The 22,222-nt window shown below is 42.8% G+C and overlaps 2 protein-coding genes across 2 annotated transcripts; both read right to left on the bottom strand.

Annotated features, from left to right (window-relative positions):
- Positions 1 to 750: 750 nt before the first annotated feature.
- On the bottom strand, positions 751 to 10,478 carry rab25a (RAB25, member RAS oncogene family a). Its single transcript, XM_023830489.2, has 6 exons — positions 10,390 to 10,478; positions 8,858 to 9,014; positions 4,255 to 4,450; positions 3,645 to 3,838; positions 2,731 to 2,811; positions 751 to 1,994 (listed from the first exon to the last, which is right to left on the bottom strand). Exons 2-6 carry the CDS (start codon positions 8,892 to 8,894, stop codon positions 1,870 to 1,872), a joined length of 633 nt encoding a protein of 210 aa, XP_023686257.1. The 5' UTR covers positions 8,895 to 9,014; positions 10,390 to 10,478; the 3' UTR covers positions 751 to 1,869.
- Positions 10,479 to 11,081: 603 nt separating this feature from the next.
- ubqln4 (ubiquilin 4) lies at positions 11,082 to 20,761 on the bottom strand. Its single transcript, XM_023830425.2, has 11 exons — positions 20,573 to 20,761; positions 18,168 to 18,319; positions 17,871 to 18,043; positions 17,315 to 17,577; positions 16,913 to 17,071; positions 16,470 to 16,692; positions 14,276 to 14,415; positions 13,802 to 13,885; positions 13,404 to 13,519; positions 12,705 to 12,870; positions 11,082 to 12,546 (listed from the first exon to the last, which is right to left on the bottom strand). Exons 1-11 carry the CDS (start codon positions 20,717 to 20,719, stop codon positions 12,394 to 12,396), a joined length of 1,776 nt encoding a protein of 591 aa, XP_023686193.1. The 5' UTR covers positions 20,720 to 20,761; the 3' UTR covers positions 11,082 to 12,393.
- Between the last annotated feature and the right edge of the window lie 1,461 nt (positions 20,762 to 22,222).

The raw sequence follows: 22,222 nt of genomic DNA, 5'->3' as shown, positions 1-22,222 counted from the left end.
CGATGGATATTGTGCGCTGTATTTCTAAATAAAAATGCGGACATTACTAAAGTGAAATTAAATGCAGGCGAATGAAATTTGTAATACAGGAAGTGCACTGTATAACCGGTCCAGTAGGCTTTTGTCTGACCATCTTAAATCTGTAATGTCACACCAAAGAATGTGAAAACAGCAATTGACATGCTTTTTGAAATGTAACACTACAGACAAAAGATGGATATCCTCATAGAAAAATATGGGTGAACCACCCCGGCTATAAAGCGTCCATCAGGGCAGGTCAATCCCATAAGCGACATTGGAGGCGGAATAGGGCGCCAACTTTTGAGGGGACGCCGACTTGCCCGCCTCGAACAGGACGCGCCGGCAGTGATACTCGCCTATGGCACCACATCTGTAAGGACCGGTGCAGGTTTCCATAACAGAAAATATGTAAAATCTATTGAATGAATGACTGAAGAAACTACAGCTTTACGCGTTGAAGTGGTAAGAAAAAGTAAATGACATTTAATTATTAGGCTACATTAATGTTCCGGTAATGTTCAACACAACGCACAATGGAAATGAGGACACCCCAAAATGAAACAGGTTATATGCAGGCAATATATAAGGCTGATGTAATGTAGCAAGTAGGATTTTTTTATTATGGATAATATCAAAGGGGAATTTATATTAAAATTCAGGAAATAAGTATACAGACATTAACGTTTATTGCTTTAAAATAATTAGCCAAACAAAACGTGAAACGAGTCGTAGCAAGAAGTATCATTTATTCAATGAATACATGTCGAAAAAACACAGTGATCAAAAACCTATAATTACTCGTGAACACCCCAGTCTCACATAGTAGTAGTAGTAGATGTACTGTGGCACGCCAGTTTTTTGAAAACCAAATTCGGACATATTTTCTGAACAGTATTAAAATAACCAAATCCCCGATCGCCACCCTCCACAAACCAAACATTAAATAACACATTTTAATTACTTCTCCGTAATTTACTTCTGCACATCCTACACTGCTTGCTCATGCAGTTTACTTAATTTCAGATGTCATACTGCTCAGCCAGGGATTAATGTAAATATTCATGCTGTTAATTTTATAGCCAAGACTAGTAAGAGGCCAGTTAAGCGCAGAAGATTTTCAAATCCTCATCAAATAAAGACTCCTCATATGTAAAATACTTTCTTCATATTGCTTTTGCAGGAAACACATCCAATAATATGAGCAAAAAAAAAATCCAGCATAATAATTCCATATATAATTATGTTGTTAAAGTTGATACAAATGTAACTTGTTTCAAGTAGTTTTCATTTAAGCACAGTGTAAAATTGCCCCTGTTAAAAAATAAGGTAAAATTCTGTTGAAGTAATGGTTTTACACAAGATATTGATGGCTTCTCAATTTTACCACAGCTGAGAACAACTGCCGAGTTACAGTGAGCACCAGGCCAAATTGAATCATTAGTAGTGCATTTAAATTCTCTACATGCACCATCCTCTAATAATGGTAACTAATGCCAGTTCTCTTACTGCCCACAATGGAGTAAAACAAAATACAAACCACTCTCAAGTCATGTCAAATTTTCTGTTAGCCCTCATATTTTTGGCCCTCGTTCCTGGAGTTGCACCCTTGGAGACAGGCCTCGACAGCCAAAGCATTTAAAGGGAATATTATCACTTACAATATTCGACTGATTTTACGTTGAAACAACGTAACCGTTGACGTCACTCATTTTTTAAACTCTGTATGACATCAGTAACAGGACTGAACCAAGCCGATGCAAGAAAAACTTATGAATGAGACACCAGTATCCAAGGGTGTTGGGAGGAAAAGGCGCTCTTGTTGTGGGTGTGGTCAGCCGTGCTGCACTGTCAGAGGTTCTTACAGCAGGGCTTCTTCTCTTCCTGCTCTCCACTCATGGCGTTTGGGTTGGACAGGGTCACGGCGCTGATGGACCCACGAGTCACTTCTCTACTAGCCACCTTCTTGTGGATCGCTGCGGGAAACAGTGAAATGGCCATTTTGAGAACCCATCAGCCCAGACTACACTTGCTTTAAAAACAAACCAGCTCATGTATTACTACAACATACTTCTTATGCAGAGAAGAAAAATGAACCACAGATGCCTTCAAGAACAGTAAATAAATCAAACCAGCTGGCAACATTCACTATTCTCCACACTTCAATAGCTGTTCACAATATCCTTACTTTTTAGATACTGCACTATAATGGCTTCATTGTAACCTCTGGGGGGGGGTTCCTTGTTTCTATGACAACTACTATCAGTTTGTTTTTTGTCAGAGTTCTGAAAACAATCAGGTGTGTTTGAACTGTGGAACCTTGGAGTGCATCTCAAACCTAATTCAAGACTTCAGAAACTACAATTCTATACGTCATGCATGTACAAGCTGTTACAGTGGGTTACTTAATAAGGGTCAAATTTAAATATATTATATTTATATGTCTAACTGGCATTCTGCAACCATTAATGGTTAACATCTACCAAAAAGATAATGGTGGTTTGCTATTTAACCACTATGGTTCTATAGAGAAGCATTACACTTCAGCTTGGCAAAGCATGTGTAGTACTATACAAAATAGCAAACTAAAATATGATTAAACAGAATTTATACATACTCACAGGATTTCAGTTTTGTACAAGATAAAAAAATCAGCGCAAACAGTCAAATTTCCTATAAAAAATGGCGGTAAATTGTAGGAGAGGAAATTACCTTTAAGTACATCAATGAAAGCAGATTCAACGTTTGTCGATTCCAAAGCTGATGTCTCCATGAACAATAAGCCCTTCTTTTCTGAATTTGGAGAGAGACAAACATTGTTGGCTGCCTGTTCACAATTGGCTCTTGATTTAATAAGCTCGCCAAAGCATCCACACAGCAGATGCCAGGCGTTTAGAGGAAAAGCAGATTTGTGAAGTATTCTCCACTTCTCTATTCAGTTTAATTGATTTATGACAGTGTTTCCCAATCCGGTCCTCAAGGACCCCAAGACGGTCCATGTTTTTGCTCCCTCTCAGCTCCATGCCAGACAATTCACATTTTTCCCAGAGGACCTGACTGGGAAAAACTGATTTATGCAATTGAATGTAATTGATTAATTATGGAAAGTAAATGGGCCAGGTATAATCTTGAAAGGGAGGTATACGTACTTTACTCTCAGTAGAGATCCAAGAACACAATGCAACAAACATAAACTTGTCCCCAACTAGTTTCCATCAAAACAAATGGGACATTCATGCTAAAATGGGCAATAAAAAAAAGAATAGTGGAGTTGTAAAATAAGCTTTTTAGCAGTGAAGGTCAGAAATAATCCTTAGGTTAATTTAACAAAATATTTAAGCTCATCAGATATCCAAACCTGAAAGCCTGACTCAAATCCTCATGTTACAATATTCAATTCCATTATAATTATGAACCATAACTGGAAAACTGGCCAACTGGGCTGTTCATTATCATGAACTGCCCCATACCTGTATGGTACAACTAGATTTGGTTTGTGATGTAGTTCACCTGCTGCTCAGCTTGGTGGAGCTCCCAGCGGAGTGGAAAACCTCTGACAATGCTTATGTGGCAGAGATATACAGGTCTAGGCAACACCTGACACTAAGAACATCCGAGTCAGACACCTGCAAAATCCTTGGCCTCCTCAGTGGGGACCGTCCTCACTGACTCCAGATCAGTCTTGTTTCCCACCAGCATGACCACGATGTGGGGGTCAGCATGGTCGAAGAGTTCCTTCAGCCAGCGCTCCACACTCTCATATGTCAGGTGCTTGGAGATATCGTACACCAGTAGAGCCCCCACTGCCCCTCTGTAGTACCTGTGGAGAAGAGGAAGGAGTCCACAGATTCTCCATTACTGTGTGTATGTGTGGGTGTATGTGTGTGTGTGTGGGGGGGGGGGGGGAATTTTAGTGTTCCTGAAATAGCCTGATTCAGTACCGTCACCCTAAATGATAAAATTAACATTCTGAAATCATAGCAGTGTATGTCAGATGTTTACATTTAAAACAGAGAACGAAACATTTTTCATGTAAAATGGCAAAATTTAATTTAAGAAGTAGAACCATTTCTTCATACCCATGTTTCAAAATGTCAAAAGTCATTTAGAATTTCTTAACATCCAGAAATTTCGTGATAATTGTCTTTTTTCTACAATGTGTTTTATTAAACCTGCAACACTGGAAAAGCATTATGGGAAATCCTCTGGGAGGGGGTGAGGGGGCAGGGGACCCACGCGGAGGTGATGGCCCTGTAACGCTCCAAGCCGGCCGTGTCCCAGATCTGAGCCTTGATGGTGATGGAGTCCAGCTGCACCGTGCGCGTGCTGAACTCCACCCCGATGGTGGTGCGACTATCATGGTTGAATTCATTCTTGGTAAACCGTGACAGCAGGTTGCTCTTGCCCACTCCTGACTCTCCAATCAGAACCACTGGAAGGAACAAGAAGATAGTTACACAGGGTTAAAAAAAAAAAACTGCTTTCATTTTTAATGCTCCAGGCTGGAACACTGCACAAAATGCAGTTGCAACATGCTCATGTTTTAAGAAGAAAAATTTCAGTATGGTCTCATGGTATTGGGAAAGAGAGGGTAGGCGGCAAATTGAGAAAGGTGAAATGGAGCAACAGCCGAAATCTACTGAGAGCAGGATAACTAAGTGTTAATACTTAAAGTGTGTCAAACACAGACACAGCTACGCCCTGTGTGGCTCAACTACACGTCTCCGACAAATAAATATCTGTAATAAAAGACATGCCGTATGACAATGGATAATCAGAGGCGGGATGGTTCATGCAAATTACAGTCAAATGAAAACACATCTGAAAACAAGATAAGCACGCAGCCTGATCCACCTACATTCTACTTGACCTTTACATTTTTTTTTTACATTTTAGATTATGCCTATTTTACCAGACCAAATCACAATACACGCAAACATGAAACAATCTAAAATTAAATTCATGGCTGTACTCGGTTTCCTACAGACAGAATGTTTTTTGGGGTAGTTTGCAACTTTTATGGCTACAAATCCAAAATGCGGGCCGGTGCAGTTGGAGTGGCCTCGGATCAGCATGCTTAATTCACTGTACGTCAGAAAGGCAAACCAATAAGCCCCAAAAACTCAACCTGCCCACTTTTCACTGCAAGTCAGAGTCGACACACCTGGATCAGTCAATGGAGAGCAGTCAGGCCTAGCAATTCCATTCCCAGGGCTGTTTCACAATCACAGAGAGGCCCTTCCCTATCTGGCTTATTCTGCCCAGCCTCACCCTTCCTAAGCTCGACTTCACTGCCTTCATCAGGCATTCAGGACAGGAACATGACATCACAGACACTCCTAAATCACTAAGCAGCCTTGTGTCTGTCTTTTTTTATTTCCACCTGACTGCAGTTCTAGAGGCTCATCAGCACTTGAAATATACCTGAACCATAGTGAAGTTTGAAGCAGGACATAGTGGGGTTTGGGGACAGGGGGGGAGCAGTGTATCTCCCAGTGATCAAGTTAATGATCAGTGACCCAGAGGCATAAGCAATTGCTCCATTGCCAAATAAAATGTGAGCCTTTTTTTCATTTCCTGTGAAACGGAATTTTCGTGTTTCCTCAAAGCTATTTTTCAATGCTGTTACTTACCAGGTACGGAAATGAGCTGCAGTGAAGTAAGCGCTTAAAATAATTGGCTATATGAACACTGGCTACACTCAGAATCAAGCGAAATGCATCAGACCAGCTGAATAATTCCTGACAGAGCCAGTTAAGTTCCCAGCAGACAGTCATTCAGAGTTTACCTTTTATTCATAAACAGCTTCTGTTTCCTACTAATGAACTTAAACTGCACTTAAATTAAAACTGAAGATAATAAATCCTTTTGTCTTAGTGTCCATTCCACTCAGGTTTTCTGATAGCATTGTTAGTTCAGCTTATATACATCAAGCATTCTCCAAAATCCAGTTAAAGTGGGATACTAGATTTACTTATTTGTTCTCCCATTCAGTTTCTGGTAATTATTCTCCGAACTTCTGCTTTAGATTTAATCGGCTAAGGGGAAGACGTTAAACTTCTGCCTGCTCTTGTGCTGTACCACAGCTTGTGCAATAAATTTGCCGATTTCCACGAGACATGTAATTAAGCAACTGGCTAACTTTTCAGAACCATTTCAGCCATAATTTCAATACTTAGCTCAAAACTAGTTTTAACTGGTTTGAAAACCAGTTGATATTTTTTGCCTATCTACAGAGTATAACAACAGGTGTCCTCTGGGGCCTTAACTGGCAATTTTCAGCTTTAAAGGCCATAATCCTGCATGTAATGCTATCTGCTGCTAAGGTAAACATACCTGACACCAGGGAATCAAATGCTGAGATGATTATCTATGTTTTACTTCATTTCCCTGTTTGATAGGGTTCTCTAATCAAATTGCTGGGTCGGATATTTAAAGAGTTAAATTTCCCAGCAAGAATACAATGATTTTACTGGAAAATGATGGCCCCCTAATGAGCAATGGTAATATAATGGGAGATGTGCACCAGTTCCCACTTGTTCTCGAGGTCACATTACTCTGCCTTTGGCACATTCTGCTGGCCTTTTTCTTCCCCTATGATTTTTTATACCCACATCATGCTGGGATCCATCACACCAAACCTAGCAAAACTCTGGCTCTTTGTGAAGGACAAAATGCCACATTGTATCTATGGCAATGATTGCCGCTCCCTTACGTTTTGCTTGCAGACCGGCCTCAAGAATGACGTGTAAAATGCAGAAAACGGCTCAAGGATTCCTGGTTTCACTCATGCACACTAATGCCTACTGATGGGGACTTTTTTTTTTTTTACAAAAGAAGCTGTACAGTGGGTGAGTTAGATTCCACAGGCACCATTTGTAAGGAAAAATTTTATCACTGTGAGAGACTGTTTGAGGATGTTGTAATGGTGGGTTGAGAGTGATAATGGAGGTGTGGCTATGCAGTGGCAGGAAAAGACAATCCAAAAATGGCCTAATATCTCAGTCAGCCATTATATACTCAACCTTGGCCACTTTATTAGGGCCCCTATGTAATTCCAGGTAGAATCCCTGCTTTGGTCTCCAGAACCACCTCAAACATTGTGGAGGTTTCTGTTCAATTCAATTCAATTCAATTCAGTTAAGGATATGTTCACAGATGCCTTCCTGCATTTAACTGCTGTACTGGGCTGTTATTTTTACACTTGTAGTCTTCCTGTTAGCTGACCTCCTCAATCAGAAAGGGTTTCATCGCACCGTTTCTCTGTAAACTCTATACACTGTAGTGTGGGGGAAGAAATCCCAGCTAGTGGTTTCTAAGATTCTGGAACTACTACGTCTGGCATGTTTCAGTTCACTTAGATCACACATCTTAGCTGTTCTAACACTTAACCGCAGAGTAACAGAACCTCCTGACTCCGTCTCCATGCATGTAGCATGGATTCAGTTACATGAATCGCTGCTAAGATAAGCAGGCAGATTGTGTTAACAAGCAGGCAAGCTTAAAGTGCCCACTTTGTCGACTTCTTTTACAACAAACTGTATTACTAATCTTTCATCGCATTAATCCTGGAACCCTTCTCTACCTGGAGGGAATATAAAATAAGTACATAAAAAAAAAAAACAGACTGTGTGTCTTGTTTGTACACGTGTGTAGTTTTCATTCAGGTAATGTTTTTGTATCAGAAGAATTCATTTCAACAGCAGACACATCCTTTAGATGGAATAAATGTTTGTAGATTTCTTGTCACCACGAATAACCTTGTTAAGTGAGTGACGTCAGTTCAAAAGGAGCATTAATTTTTCGGGGAAATGCACCTCAGGCAGACACCTCTGAAAACAATGGGTCTCCATGACTGTGGCTTTCCAAGTTCTGTGACTGTCACTTCTTTGGCATTTTACACACACACACAAACACACACACACACACACACACACACACACTTATATTCACATCTTTGTGGAGACTATCCATTCATTTCTATGGGCAAAACCCTAACCCCAACAATGACAAGCCTAACCCCTACCCAGCCCTAATCATACCCATAAGTAACCAAACAAAATACAAGAGTTTTGGCGTTTTTAGTTTTTTGATTGCACTGACAGATTTTTATAAAATTGAGTTTCCCCTTGTGGGGTTTGAAAAGGGGGTCCCCACAACGTAAAAATAGCCGGTTTTTATCAAATTGTGGGGACATTTAGTCCTCAAAATATAATATATAACAAACAAGGCCTGTATTTGTCTTGAAGATTTCCAAAGATTCAGTAGGACCTGTAACAAATTTTTGGCAAGTATGCTTGTTAGGCCATACAAATGTGTAAATCACAAAGTGTATTTGCAGTCCTTGTGTGTTAAATGCTGGATGAATAACAAAAGAAAGAACGTACAAGGCAATATATGTTCATTATAGTGGCAAACTATTATGGTGACAATCTATTTCAGCTGCCTAAAACATATTAATGTAGGAACTTCAAGACAACGGGTGCATATCAGCCTCTCTCCACGGGGACCATTTATGTCAATATAGCAGGTGTTTATCAGGTGATATCACATGTCTGTGACTTCCTGATTCAACAGGTAAGCCATGAAATCTTTGGAAAAACAGAAATGCCGTCCGTTGAATAACTATGAAGCCAACGACTTGTTGCTATGTGTCCCTGTAGACACGTTATTTAATGGTGTGACAGCCTTCAGCAGAAGATCCAGATAAGCAGAAGGTCCAGGACTTCTGTCAGCCCTCATTCATATCCACATCTACTGTGCAGAAATATCAATGCTCAGATAGTTCAACGTAACACCTGGGTTAAATGTTCTTTATGTTATAAAAATGAAAACTCACCTTTGAAGACAAAATTATATGGCTCATCTGACCCCATTCTCAGTCCATTCAATGTCTGTCGTTCTTCCAGGAACCAACCACCTTCTGACTAGATCGCAGCATTCGACAGAAAAGAGGAAAAGGTCCCCTTTACGAACCTCTAATCACCAGGAGGGACCTGTGTGTGTGAGAACAGGGACAAGGCTAGTCCTGTATGCCCTTCCCCTTGCTTGGTAGAAAGTCAGCTTGTTTGTACAAGGAACCTGCCGTTTGATCGTGCAGCAGACTAGCTTGAAGTGGAAAGGGGGTGGGAGGGGCTGGGCGGCACGAAACAAGGGCAGGTGGAACAGGTAAAACCACCACACAGGTCCAGTCAATGTAGATAAGCCCCGCCTACTCCAGCAACTAATCTGGCCCTTGTAGCTGTGACTCCAGGCAACCAATCACGTCCATATTTGGGAAACAAGACTCCCCCCCCCCCCCCCGCCCCAGTCACCGCCTAGTGTGACCTATTCTGTCCATTTTGTCAGACAGTTCCCTTTGAATCGTTGATTAAGTATTATTACATTAAAAGGAACCATTGCCTAGGTCTTTGCTTCTGGAAGCCGTCATCTCACTCTTAGCACGTATTACCCATAGGACGAGCAGTGACTGGTTCGAATAACATTTCTAGAACATGAAAATGAAATTAACATTATTTCTCTGTCCTGGGGTCTGCTTTCCTAAGTAAATATTTTCTTACAAATACAGCTTCATATTACTCGATTAGAAACCCTGAGTTAAAGTTCCCCTTCACAATCATTATTTACTTTTAGGTGGTGTTTCATTTTGAGTTTACAAAAAGGTTCTTATTTTTCATTCATAATTGCACAGTGTTAAAACTGATGCATTAATATGCTTACTGGATCGAGACAGTACTGTAACTTCTGCCAAACGAATTTCCTCGTGTGATAATACTGCATGCGCGTGTCAATCATTGCTTTTTAATCCATCGTAGCGAGTCGGAGACCGGCTGCCAATTTTTCCTTGGGTCTTTTATCCATAGCAGAAATAGCAAGAAACGCGAGTATAGGAAGCAGGATATCGGACGTGCTATACCTACTTGTGTTAAAATCGAGTAATACATTAAAGTATGTCAGTTCAACATCTCGCAATATGCAAAATACGGTGCAGTAATTACGGTTAATGTATTTAACTACACAACCAATGCTAACGAGCTGCAACGTAGAATCGAGGTTTTGTGAGTATTAAAAAAAAAACCCTGAAAGCATACCTTGAGAATTGCAAACCAAATGTTGTCGTAATATGCATGAAATGTATATTTCACAATAATCGAATACGTAAGAATAGCAAGGAAAGACATTTGCACCAAGCCAATGTGTTGCGCATGTGTGGACTACACAGTAAAGCAGCAAATAAATGAGAAAACTGAGAGAGTATTTTTAAACTCGATGAGCATAGACAACAATATGCAGTCGTAAGACTTTAAATGAATTATTGTACATGTTATACTACACAAGATTTCAACTTCCAGCAAAACAAAAAGAACCTACTGGAGTCGCCGTGCACTGCAGCGCCTCGCTGTCTTGGATAAATGCACTACTTTATTACGCGATTTTTACTTGATGCAAACCGGAAAACAAACTGCTGACTGCAAACTGCCGTCTCAACTCCCTCATGTGTGGCATTTAACCCACATACGATTCTATCTACTGATTTTCCAATCAACTTTGTATGATCAATTGGCAGACAAGAGAGAAAATCCACGTGTATTAAAACTGCGAACTCTAGTCAGAGTACACTTGTCGACAACCTTTAGCGCTACGGTAAATATTGTGAACAGAATTGCCGATGAAGTTTTTATTCCACAGACACATAACCGAAAGATTCACTTAATCGACTTCGGATAGTAATAGGATGACCCTGCTGAACAGCTTGACTCCTGAAACACTGTACAATGAGACAGATCATGCGGATTTAATTGTAACAATGTAACAGGGTTTCAGTATATATAATTTAGAGAAGATTCAGTGTACCATATAATAAGGCACATACTCCAAACTGGCAAAACAATCACTAAAGATTTTTTCCCCCAATATGATTAGCAACTTTGCAAATTAAGAGATAAAAATCAAGTAGGAATTGAAAGCAATATACTTTCGGTTTGCTAGTCCTGTGTCAAACCCACATCCACCACAAAAAAAAAAAGAGCTAGGTAACGAAAATAGAGGGGCAACAGTCAACATAGAGGACATATTGACCAACCTTATTTATTTTTAGTACAGTACTTTTAAATGTTAGTTTCAACATGTTCAATTGGATGATGGATCGGAACTCGTAACAGAAGAAGCCTAGATTTAAGCTGTCACCAAGGTTACCACGACTACAAAGCTGGTATTTCAAGAGCAACCTAGAATTTAAGGTATGGTGCCACCATACAAAATGTAAAGCCATTTTGTCGTCTTAAAAGGTTAAAATGAGATAGACAACAGGTAACCTCTAGGCACTACAGCACCTCAAATAATACATAGTGATCAGGTTAAAATGAAAGAAACTCATCATCAATCAACAGATTTCAGCTTTAAAACTGATTTTTTTTATTTGTCACAGAACCCCACACTCCCTAAATCAGGATTCCCTTTTGCCCGCTGACACTCACCCCTTGATTAAATTGTCTGCGAGTCCCACTAAATGCCTTGTGCTCCTTTCATTCCCTAAGGATGAAGGCAGGGTTTGGGGAGAAAGAAGAGCAGAGCAGAGAGGCCTGTACGGCATCTCCTGTGAGATTCCAGATGCTTCGTCCACATTGGATTAGGAATGACAGGCTGTCAGGCGTATATCAGTGAGAAATGTTTACTCAGGATGCAGAAGGGAAGCTTTTAAAACATCTGCAATAAATAGTGTGAGGTTTGGTAGGCATGGATTTAAGAGATTAAATAGGTGAAATGGGGCGAGGGAATTAAGCAAGACATCCCGTGGAAGAAGCCCACCCTCTCTGCAAACTAACACTTAGGACTTTCAAGGGTTCTGCCTGCCCTGTAACCACCCAAATGGATGTGATGATTTAAAAAAAAAAAAAAAAAAGAAATAATTCAATTGGTCATCGTGAGAATAAACCGGCAAATCAGAATATTATTGTAAGAGGCTTTGCTTGATGCGGGGGGTGGAGCTGGCATTTGCCGTGGAGGCAGCTGTCTCCACCCCCACTTTCCCACAAATGCCGCCCAACCCCGAAAGGACAGAGAGGAAGGGGGGGGGGGGGGGTAATAAGAGGATTGGACCTCAAGTAGTGAGGGGGTACCACCACATTTCAGATGGCAGAGGCTGTCTGTCAGTGGAGGAGGACAGAGGTTGGGGGTAAGCAGGATGGATGTGGGGGGGGGGCTGGGGGGGCCATGGGTACAAGATACATGCCACAGTTGAGACTGCTGGGTTGGACTGGATGCTTTTGGTTTCTCCGATTTGTTTTTTTTTCTTTTTTGTGGTTCCTGGTCCCTCTGCCCCCACCCCTCCACTGCTCCAGGCCCCCCCCCCACCCCCACACCGCAGCGGGTTGTTTAGGAGGGCTGTGAGCCCAGCAGTCTCTCGATGGCAGCGTTGATGTCGCCCCCTGTGGCGATGAGGGCCTGCAGGTTGGCCTCGCGGTTGATGAAGCCCATGGCGCTAAGCTGCTCCAGCTGCTGCTGGAAACGAATCTCCGGGGTCTGGCTCTGAGCGGTGGGCGGACGGAGAGAGGCAGCATCAGCAAAGAGCATCTCAGATCAGTACTGAGACCATTACAGTTTCTCCAGCACACTATAAACAAAATCAACCAGCAAAAACCCAAAAACGACCCAAAACAAAACGCCACTCTTAACAATTCACTCACCGAACCACTTCCTCCAGCAAACATCTGCAACATCTGCTGCATGAGCTGCTGTTGGGCGGAGCTGGTCCCAGAGGTGGGGGCGGGGCCACCGCCCGTGGGGGCGGAGTTATCGGAGGGCATGGCTCCAGTGGACAGAGTTGGCGCTGGAATTCCTCCAGGGGTCAAGCTGCAGAAACAGGGTGAGATGGTTGTCGGTTATTCCGGCAGACACAAGTGAAACGTTCAGATAATTGCACGAAAAAGTAATCGGAAAATAGCTACAACTGGATTTTACATCTTTAGGTCCTTACTAGTGCATTAGAGAGTAAACTTTATCTTAACTTAACTGTTCAATGATCATAAATCAACAGTGATTTCATATAATAGTATAGTCAAATAGCAAAACGGAGTAGCATGAGATTCAGGGGGCTGGGACGCCATTGGCTGTGATCAGAAGGTTGGTGGTTCAAATCCCAGGGACGGCAGAGACATTTCATGTTGGCCCCCTGGGTGACGACGCTTTGATAAAGCATATGCTAAATAAACAAGATGTAAATAAGCTACTCTAATGAGCGGAAGGAAAGAATCCAGCTGCTCTCCCACTTTGTTGCCTTTTTCATGTGCAGAAGTATATCATCTGATCATAGACTTAAGAAACCATGTGTTCCTGCAGATGGCGCTGTTCAGCTCACTGGACGCCAGCCGGGCAGATGGACGTACCTGGGCATGAGCCCCGGGGCCTCGGTCTGTAGCGTCTGCAGTCCTTGCTGGATCTGCAGGAGAGCCTGCATGGCGCGTGGGTTGGTCATCACGGCCAGGGCCTCCGGGTTCTGCATCTGGGCAGCGACCGAATGAGAACAACTATTCAACAGAGAGCGTCTCGCAGACACAAAATTCCTAACAGAGCTGAGGCAAGGTCCAGAAAGTTTCCAGCCTCCACATCGCTGAGAGGCAAATGCATATGTCCCCCCCCTGAATGTCTGTGACACGAAAGACTTTTCATGACTATTAGACTTGTCGGAACCCAAACGTATAGAGTAGCCTCTCCACAGAAGACTGGGCAGCTAAGCGCTCACACCTCCGCCCCCCCCAGCCACAAGTGGCAACAGGCGTCTTACCTGCTGCAACAAAACAGGCAGCTGGAGCCTGAACTGCTCTTGCAGCTGGGGGTTGCCAGCAAAGAGAGGATTGTTCATCATCACCTGTGAGAATGGCAGAGAAGAAAAAAATATGCACAGTATGAAATTATTCAAACAATACAAAGATGTCTTTAGATGCAAACGCTGATTCGGGGAAAACCCGCCCAATCAGAACACACTAACCGGCTGTACAACCGTGTCCAATTATTCCAGGCTTTTGAAAGCTCCGGAAAAAAAGAGCTGACATCATTCAGGATGCGGAGACCTACAGTACTGAAAGACCCCATTGAAATACCTTCTCCAGAGACAAACGGGCATTATTTTCTGTTTCAGGGGCTCAGTTTCCCATCCCATAATAGCTGCACAGCATATTGCTTTACAGTTTTATCTTGCATGGTTTGTCTGGACCAGATTTTCCACCACTGCACCGCGGAGACGGCGATGGGCGCAGACCTGCGACGCGATGTCCGGGTTCTGTGCCAGTGACTGCATCATACTGCGCATGTAAGGGGCAGACAGCATGTTCTGCATCAGCTGCGGGTTGTCGGAGATCTGCTGCAACAGACTCTGCATGCCGGGGCTGCTGAATATGCCTGAGGAGAGCAGAGGAGCATAAGGAGATGTGAGGGCCAAGGTGACTTGGACACGTTTTTTTGGTGCTTTGTGGTTCCTGGTGCCCCTGCCCCCACCCCCACCCCTCTGCTCATGGGGCAGGCTGTGGCTCTGTGGACTCGGACACTCCATCTCTGATGGGATGGTTGCTGGTTTAAATCCCATGGCTGAGAATGACTTCACTCATGGGCCTTAACCCTTGAACGTCCGCTACATAAATGTAACTAAATGAGAGTCTATTTCAAACAATGGGCATCCAGTTTCCAACAGTGTAGGACACAGTTTGATATGGGGGGTGGGGGGGGGGGCACCTTACATCTTAATTTAAATACAAAGGCCTATTTATTTGGGGGGGAGGGGAATACGTGAATACAAATATCGGGGGATACATGTATCCCTCCATTCACAAGCAAAGTTCATCAATACTCATGTGACTCTGATCAGGGTTGTAGCCGTGTACTGCTCTCACGCTACACCATGCTGCGAAGATGGATGGATATCATACCATGTACATTTGCTTATTACCGTTACTGGGGAAAAAATGCAAGCGAACAGGGAATCTAACCTGCAGATGCGCATGGTCCTTCCTAATCGGCAACTGGCGCCGTCGCGCCAGATCTCTTCCAGCGTGTCACTATGACATCCACCTGCCCGATTTTGTACCTCGCACGTCTGCACATGCATCTCTGAGCAGGCCTGCACCACATTACACTGGCGCTGCCCAAACCATTCACCCTGCCACTTCATGATAAACCTGTCTAAGAACAAACCACAGCGGTGGCTTTATTGCTTAGCGAAAACTGCGAATAATGTTTCTGCTGACTGGAAAAAAAAAACGGTTTTCTTTGTCATTTTAAGTGTTCACTCTTTCTTTGATTTCAGAATTGACTATGGTCGTCTATTTCCAGTTTCTGGATGAACACTATTAGCTAAATATCCCCACATCTGAAAAATTTGTTTATATCAGAGGTGGGGAACCTGGTCCATGGAGGGCCGGTGCGGGTTTTTGGGATGACCTCTCAATCAGCCAATAATAAAGCAGCGGTTCCATTCCAGTCCTGGGGATTGGCTGATTAACAGGTCATCCCAAAAACCCGCACCGGATTTTTCCATCAGTTGAAATTACTGCTATCCAGCGACATGGTACTTTGTATACTTTTGTTCACTGAACTAAAAAAATGTCTGGCGTATTTAGCGTTTGTTGCAGCCATATTTATATGGCTCCAAATCAGTAGGATCAGGAAAAAAGATGTTTCAGCAAGCATTTGCATCAATAAAATATGTTTATGAATGTTTTTTAAAAGGAGTGTTATTAATAAGTATAAAAAATGCTTACATTTACCTTGATTGTATAATCGACATGATTTATTCGATTATTAATGAACATTTAGCTAGACAGCGATACGTTTTATGGATAACTGTATATTTAGTGCATTAAGAATTGTCTCATTGACATGTTCTATACGATCAATTATGTCTATTTAGCTCGATAGTAAAATGTTTTTGTTATTACGATTATCTAAAGAGCTTATTTTAAGATCCTGCACTTTTATCCTAATTTCTTTTGTTCATATGGGATATGTACAGCTTACTTACGTATTTTAAACATTTTATTTTGAAAATATCGCTTCAAGTTTCAACTATGATACGTTTATTCAAGCAAAAAATCTTCTCATTTTCATTACTTTAAAAGTCACTGTTACTGGGAGTCTTTCCCAAAAGCATAGTTGCTAACTATCTACCTGGAGTCATGCAGCTGAATGGCTCCAACTACGTATGTAAGGAAACAAACTGCCTGATCATTATAACTGTGAAATACTGTACACCATGAAAACGTGATTTTTTCCTGTGATGGCTATCATGCCGTGAAAATCTCATACCGCTGTATCCCAAACCCTGATAGGCCGCATGTGTGCGGTAAGGAAAAGGACACTAACTCAGAGCCACAGGAGTTGCGCTGTGGCCGTTCCTCAGCCTGACCTGGAGCCGAGCAGTAGGCGCACGCCTGTGTTTCGGGGCTCGGAGCTGGGCGTACCGTTGCCGAGACTGCCGGCATTGATGCCCAGGGGGTTTGACACAGTTGGGGTGGTCCCGGTCGAGGACGGCGTCGGGGCGCCCGTGCCGCCCCCGCTTGAGGAAGCTGTCGTCCCAGGAGGCCCCCAGGGGTTGGGGAGAGGTTCTCGGTTTTCTGTCCTGGACGGCTGCCCCCCCAAGCCCTCAGTGTTGCCTCCCAAGGCAGAGAAGGGGTTGTTTCCAAACTGACAAGAAACGTGGTTTCCAATTATCATCATATAGTAATGGACAATGCTGAGGAATTACTTATAAACCCATTTAACAGATGCCTGGTTACTGCAAGCAAAAGAGGAATCATGTGCTGCTTTGTGTGAGTGCCGGGTGTTTGCGGGATCACAGCCCGCTACAGGTCAACTGCCCCCCCAATTCTCTAGTCAGGGCTCAGCACAGGACGGGCGTGAGCACCTGCTCGCGGGCGGCGCTGAACATGGGCTCCTGGATGTCGGTGTACATCCTGCGCAGGGCGTTGTAGCCTCCAGGGATGCTCTCCAGGTTGCTGAGCGCCCGGTCCTGGTTGCGCATCATCTCCTGCATCATGGCCGGGTTCCTCGCTAGCTCCATGGTCTGCCGTGGTGTTAAATGGGCCGTGTTGGTTAAGAAGCTGGTTAACAGGCTGCCAGCCGTCAACTCAAATCACTGGTCTGAAGGTACTGAACCAGAATAGATATTTAACTAGTGAGGTTTTGAGATTAACACTGTAATCCCTATAAACTTACGATACCCATCAGGAGGATCAATGGATGGATGGATGGATGGATGGAGACCGTGATTCAGAAGATCTCCAGATGTAACCAGCCATTACCTCACCTGTCTCATGAGCTCAGGGTTGTTGAGCATGTGTGAGATTTCTGGGTTGCGCTCCATCAGCTGCTGCATCTGCGGGTTCGCCACAATCATCTGCCGCATCAGGTCCGGGTTGGACATCATGCTCTGCACCAGCGGGTTCTCCATGATCTGCGACAGCATCTCGGGGTTGGACATGAGCTGCCTCTGCATCTGCTGCTGCAGCTCCATGAAGTTGGCCGAGCCCATGCCCAGGGAGCTCAAGCTTGACAGATCCCCGAAGCCGGCTGGGAACACAATAAACCTACCATTAGGGGGCGCCAGCAGTGCTCCCAAACGTACATTAAGCAGTAACAACAGCTTCTGCTTGTCCAATCAGAAGCATGAGACAGAGCAACAGGTCAAATTCAGGCCCCACCTCTTTTCTGTCCCATGTTCTAGGGTGTATCTGATAGAATCCAGACCATATCGAGGATGAGTGCTTCACAGGGGTCCCACCTTCAGGTTTCCAGCTCTGTAGCACCATTTACCAACACCAGTAGGACTCCAGGTCTCTACCCACCCATTAGGATTGACTTACTCAGTACACTGGCTGGCTGTGGGGGAACAGGTGTGGTGGCGCTGCCATTGGGTCCAGTTGATGAGGAGCTGACTGCCGGGCTGGTGCTAGTGGGGGAAGCGCTATTGCTGCTCGTCTGTGGGCTGTTTGAACTCGAGGCGGCTGAAGTCTGCGAGCTGGCGCCATCTGCAGACCTGGAGGCCCAAAATTTGAAGTTTACATCAAAATCAAACTATTTTTAACAAATCCTTTACGTGATAATCTGAGCCGAAACAGTGTCAGTACGGAGGACACTTTCCTAGAGATCTAAGGCCTTACTTGTGTGCAGTCTTGATGACCAGGTGCACTGTCAGGCCATCTTTGATTCCATGTTGGTTCAGCGTGTCCCCGTCCTTGAGAATTTTCCCCGCAAAGATCAGCACTAGTTGGTCCTGCTTGGCCTTAAACCTTCTTGAGATCTCCTCCTTGAACTGTGCAGTAAAGAGAAACAAGACGAAAACATTAGAATAAGACATGCAAAATCCAGATGCATGTAAGAACCTGAACATCAAAGGATGGGAACTTTACAAACATTAAAAAACATGATTAACATAAATGAAACAAAATTTCTTTGAAATGCACCTTGCTTAAAAATACAGTTTGCTGTTCAATAGAAAAATATTATGCTATATGTATACACAAATACCCCTAAAGTTAAAAGGAATTTAAGCAGGTTCTTTATTATCTTTACTACATCAAAACTTAAACCGATTCGTGGATTTTACTGGTGAAAGAAAAACAATAGTCTATAAGAGTTGTCAAAAACAATGTCAATTACACAACCTTCTGCAGTAATTTGAAATGATTACAGTTCTCAGTGACAAGTGATGTTTTGTAGTTCAGTATATTACAGTAAATATTTTTGCAATTTAGCATCCCTGTTTTTACGCCACAATGTACACTCTCCAAAGAGAGCTCAAACATAGCAGGATAGACACCTAAAATACTCAGGGGAGAAAAAAAAAAAACCTCACACATAAAATATCCTCACCTTCAGACAAGTTTTATTGGTACAAATCCGCACCCTCATACGCAATAATTAAGAATCACAAATACAAATTTGCAAGAGAAACGACAGAACAACAAATTATTCCTTGAATGGAATGCAAAAAAAATTTTTAAATCCTGCAGCATATAAAGAAATAAAGAGCTCAAAGGGACACACCATAAACACCATGTCCACAATTCCACAACCGACTGGAACGGGACATACATGACGGATTTTGGAAATCAGCCTGAATGTCATGGCAGGTGAGATTACCATGATCTCAGAATTGGATGAATGCGAAGAGCAAAAAAAATATTTTAAGCTAGATGATCGACTGTCGCACATCCAGGTTTTTGAAAACTCATTTCTCTGATAACGGCACAAAAGCAAGAGACATCAACAACCTCAGAGCTATTTCACCTTTGCAAAACAATCCAAAGATGATGCACATGAACTTTAATACTAGCCGGGATTCTTGATTTAAAGCTTTTATCCTGCAAGCAAATGTCATTTGAAAATGTCAAATGCTTACACATAGCATTTTCATAACGACTATACATTCACTTTCATTTTAAAAATTTAAAATGTCAAACATAAGCAGGCTGACCTGGCGGATATTTTGATGGATCCAGTTTAGTTACCATGACAACTGGAGGGTACATAACCAGATACCTTCATTTATATGAATAAAATTGTTATCCAGAAATTCTACAGAGTAGTATACTTGAATTACACTATTTACAGCTACAATACAGCAGTTTTCTGAACAGAGATATTTGAATTCAGCATACAAACTCATCACAAATCATAAATATGATTACAACGTTAGCCAAGCAACAATCTAATTAAGTACTAATAAAAAAAATTAGACACTGCATCTCCATTCCGCATAATGACCAAACCCCATGTCTGATTAAAGTCGCCCGAATTAAACGCTAGCTTCCGCTGAAATAGTCAACTAGCCGGCTTCTCGCATCGGATTTGATTTATTGCCTTCATGCTTGTTCAATACAGCTAGTTCATGTATGTGGGGAAAAAACTTATATTACCATAACACCCTTAAATGGCCATTCAAATTAGAACTAGTATTATCAGCAGGGTTAACATTGCGGAGCTGACAGAAAATACCTCCTGTGGGTAATTTCAACCGCAGTGACAAGCATGATCTGTAGACTCCGGCAGGCCGTGCGTTACCAGCGGACCTGGGCGATCACCGGCCGTCTACCAGTGCCTTTTCCAGAACATTCACCCGGCGAGTCTGACGGGGACTGTACACAACAGCAAAGTACCTTCCAGAAGGATAGTCTATTATCGGTAGAAGTGGTTTGTACAACGACCTAGACGCAGCTTTTAGTCAACAGCCGAAATACACCACTTTCCTACATTTGTCTGCGATCGATTGCGCATTTGATTGCACATGACTGAGGTGCGATCGCCATCACTTAGAAATTACACCGACACAATTCGGCAGACACCGCTTAGCGACATGCCAACGCAGATGCCGTCTAAACGTCTTATATCGCTCTCTCCGCCATGTGTTTCTCTGACTGTGAATTTCACGTAATGTAAAATTGCTCAACCACACCGCAGCCCGCCATCGTTAGCTAGCTAGGGTTCACACGACCAGGCGGTGGGGGGGGGCAAAGTAGCAATGCATACGCAATTAACGGAATAAAATGTGACTCAAATAATAGACCTGTGTGACAGAAGCATCCTCCGAGATCGCAATTTCCTCCTTATCCTTTGGGGTTTTTACCGTGACCCTGATTATAGTGCCCTCCGGAGCGGTATTCTTGTTGTTATTATTATTATTCACAGGGTCTGAGCCGCCGTTGTCCGCCATCTTTACTCCTCCTATATTCACTGAGTCACTGACAAAAAAATTACCGTCGTCAAGAGAAAATAATTTCCCAGTCCCTTACGCAAGTGGACTTTACTGTTTTAATGCTGAAGCCCTCTAGTGTCGTGGAGGCGTTACTGCAATTGTGTCAATGAAATCTGTACCGCTGTTTGTCAGCAGGGGTTGTGAAAAGTTGTGAACACATCTGAACACGGGGAGCATAATTTCAAGGCAGAAGTGGGGGCATATTCACTGAAACAGACACATTTTATTTATGCATAATTACAGAACACTTTTTTGCCTCGTAATGCATGCTGATATTTTACTAATGCTGGCAGAGTAACATTAAATATTCAGTATAAAATAAAGTAATTAATATAGTTTGCTTCTTGAAAAAACAAAGATATAATCCAGGTTTTTAGTGTTGATTTTATTAGTTTGCATTAAATTAATTGCACGTTTGAGGATGAGCATCATTGTTTATAATAATAATTTATAATTATGAGTCATACCCTCATAATTCTTTCCTGTCATCAACAAACCCTGAATCGACAAATTGCCCTATAACTGATGATTTTACTGAATATGTTACGGAAGCATCCCTCATGAAACTTAAGCTATCAGCCATTTCACCAAAATTGTAGGCTGCAAAACTTAGACAACCCGCAATGAATCCAACATTTTAACTGCTGTTGTGATGAAAAAGGTCTGTGATTCAAGTCTAGATCAAGTAGGTTTGATGAAGCAAAGAGAGGAATCACCAGGGGAAAAATGTAATCAAGGTATCAGGGTCAATACAGAAGTCCAGAAACCAATCGGAGGCAATACGTATATCAAATCCTACTCAGCAAATAGATAAATGTCCAGAAAACCAGCAACAATCAATAATAAACAGGGCAAGTTTGCAGTTTAACAATGAGCAAGCTCAGTACCACACAAAAGAGTTATTTCAGAGAGGTCCTTATACATCCATTGTTTAATCAGAGAATATGCTGCAGGTAAATCTAGAATTCTGGTGAGGTGTGGTGTGGCTGTAGGAACTGCTGACTGGGGGCAGATTTTTAAAAATGTGCTCTACAGGATCATAATAAGCTAAATCAGCTGAGATACATACGTTGATATTTTGGGACAAGGCTCTGACTAACACAAATAAATTCCACCAATCTGTCTCTGGGGTTACCAACTTAGCAACCCCCCTGCCCCTCACCAAATGTCACCCTCGGTGCCCCCCCACCCCCAGCACAAGGTGTAACATCCAAGTCACATGGATTTCGACCAGCCTTGTGAACCATCAATTTTGCGGTAGTTTTTGTAGAAGTTGGAACGGGCCCCACCCTACAGAAAGGTATTCAAAGACGTATAAAAAAGGGTTTGCTTAGGTGGGGAAATCCCTGTGATGTCACACCAGTATATTATTACATCAACCCACTGGGGGCAGTGAGGCGGTTTGCCTGGTCTCACCAATCAGAGCCTCAGCAGAATAGTCACATGTCCATGGGCCCTTGT

This window comes from Paramormyrops kingsleyae, chromosome 23 (genome assembly GCF_048594095.1).
Source record: "Paramormyrops kingsleyae isolate MSU_618 chromosome 23, PKINGS_0.4, whole genome shotgun sequence".
NCBI classification, from domain to species: Eukaryota; Metazoa; Chordata; class Actinopteri; order Osteoglossiformes; family Mormyridae; genus Paramormyrops; species Paramormyrops kingsleyae.
The sequence above is the reverse complement of the archived record's forward strand: the minus strand, read 5'-3'. Positions and strand labels throughout refer to the sequence as shown.

Excerpts from the sequence above, each read along its gene's own strand:
- rab25a (XM_023830489.2), bottom strand. The coding sequence starts at position 8,894 with ATGGGGTCAGATGAGCCATATAATTTTGTCTTCAAAG. Across the intron at positions 4,451-8,857 it reads ATATAATTTTGTCTTCAAAG|TGGTTCTGATTGGAGAGTCA; the intron begins GTGAGTTTTCAT and ends TGTTCCTTCCAG. Across the intron at positions 3,839-4,254 it reads TACAGGGCCATCACCTCCGC|GTACTACAGAGGGGCAGTGG; the intron begins GTGGGTCCCCTG and ends TCTTCTCCACAG.
- ubqln4 (XM_023830425.2), bottom strand. The coding sequence starts at position 20,719 with ATGGCGGACAACGGCGGCTCAGACCCTGTGAATAATAATAATAACAAC. Across the intron at positions 16,693-16,912 it reads TCAGCGCCGCCCGCGAGCAG|TTTGGAAACAACCCCTTCTC; the intron begins GTGCTCACGCCC and ends GTTTCTTGTCAG. Across the intron at positions 12,871-13,403 it reads GCCCCGGGGCTCATGCCCAG|CTTGACCCCTGGAGGAATTC; the intron begins GTACGTCCATCT and ends CTGTTTCTGCAG.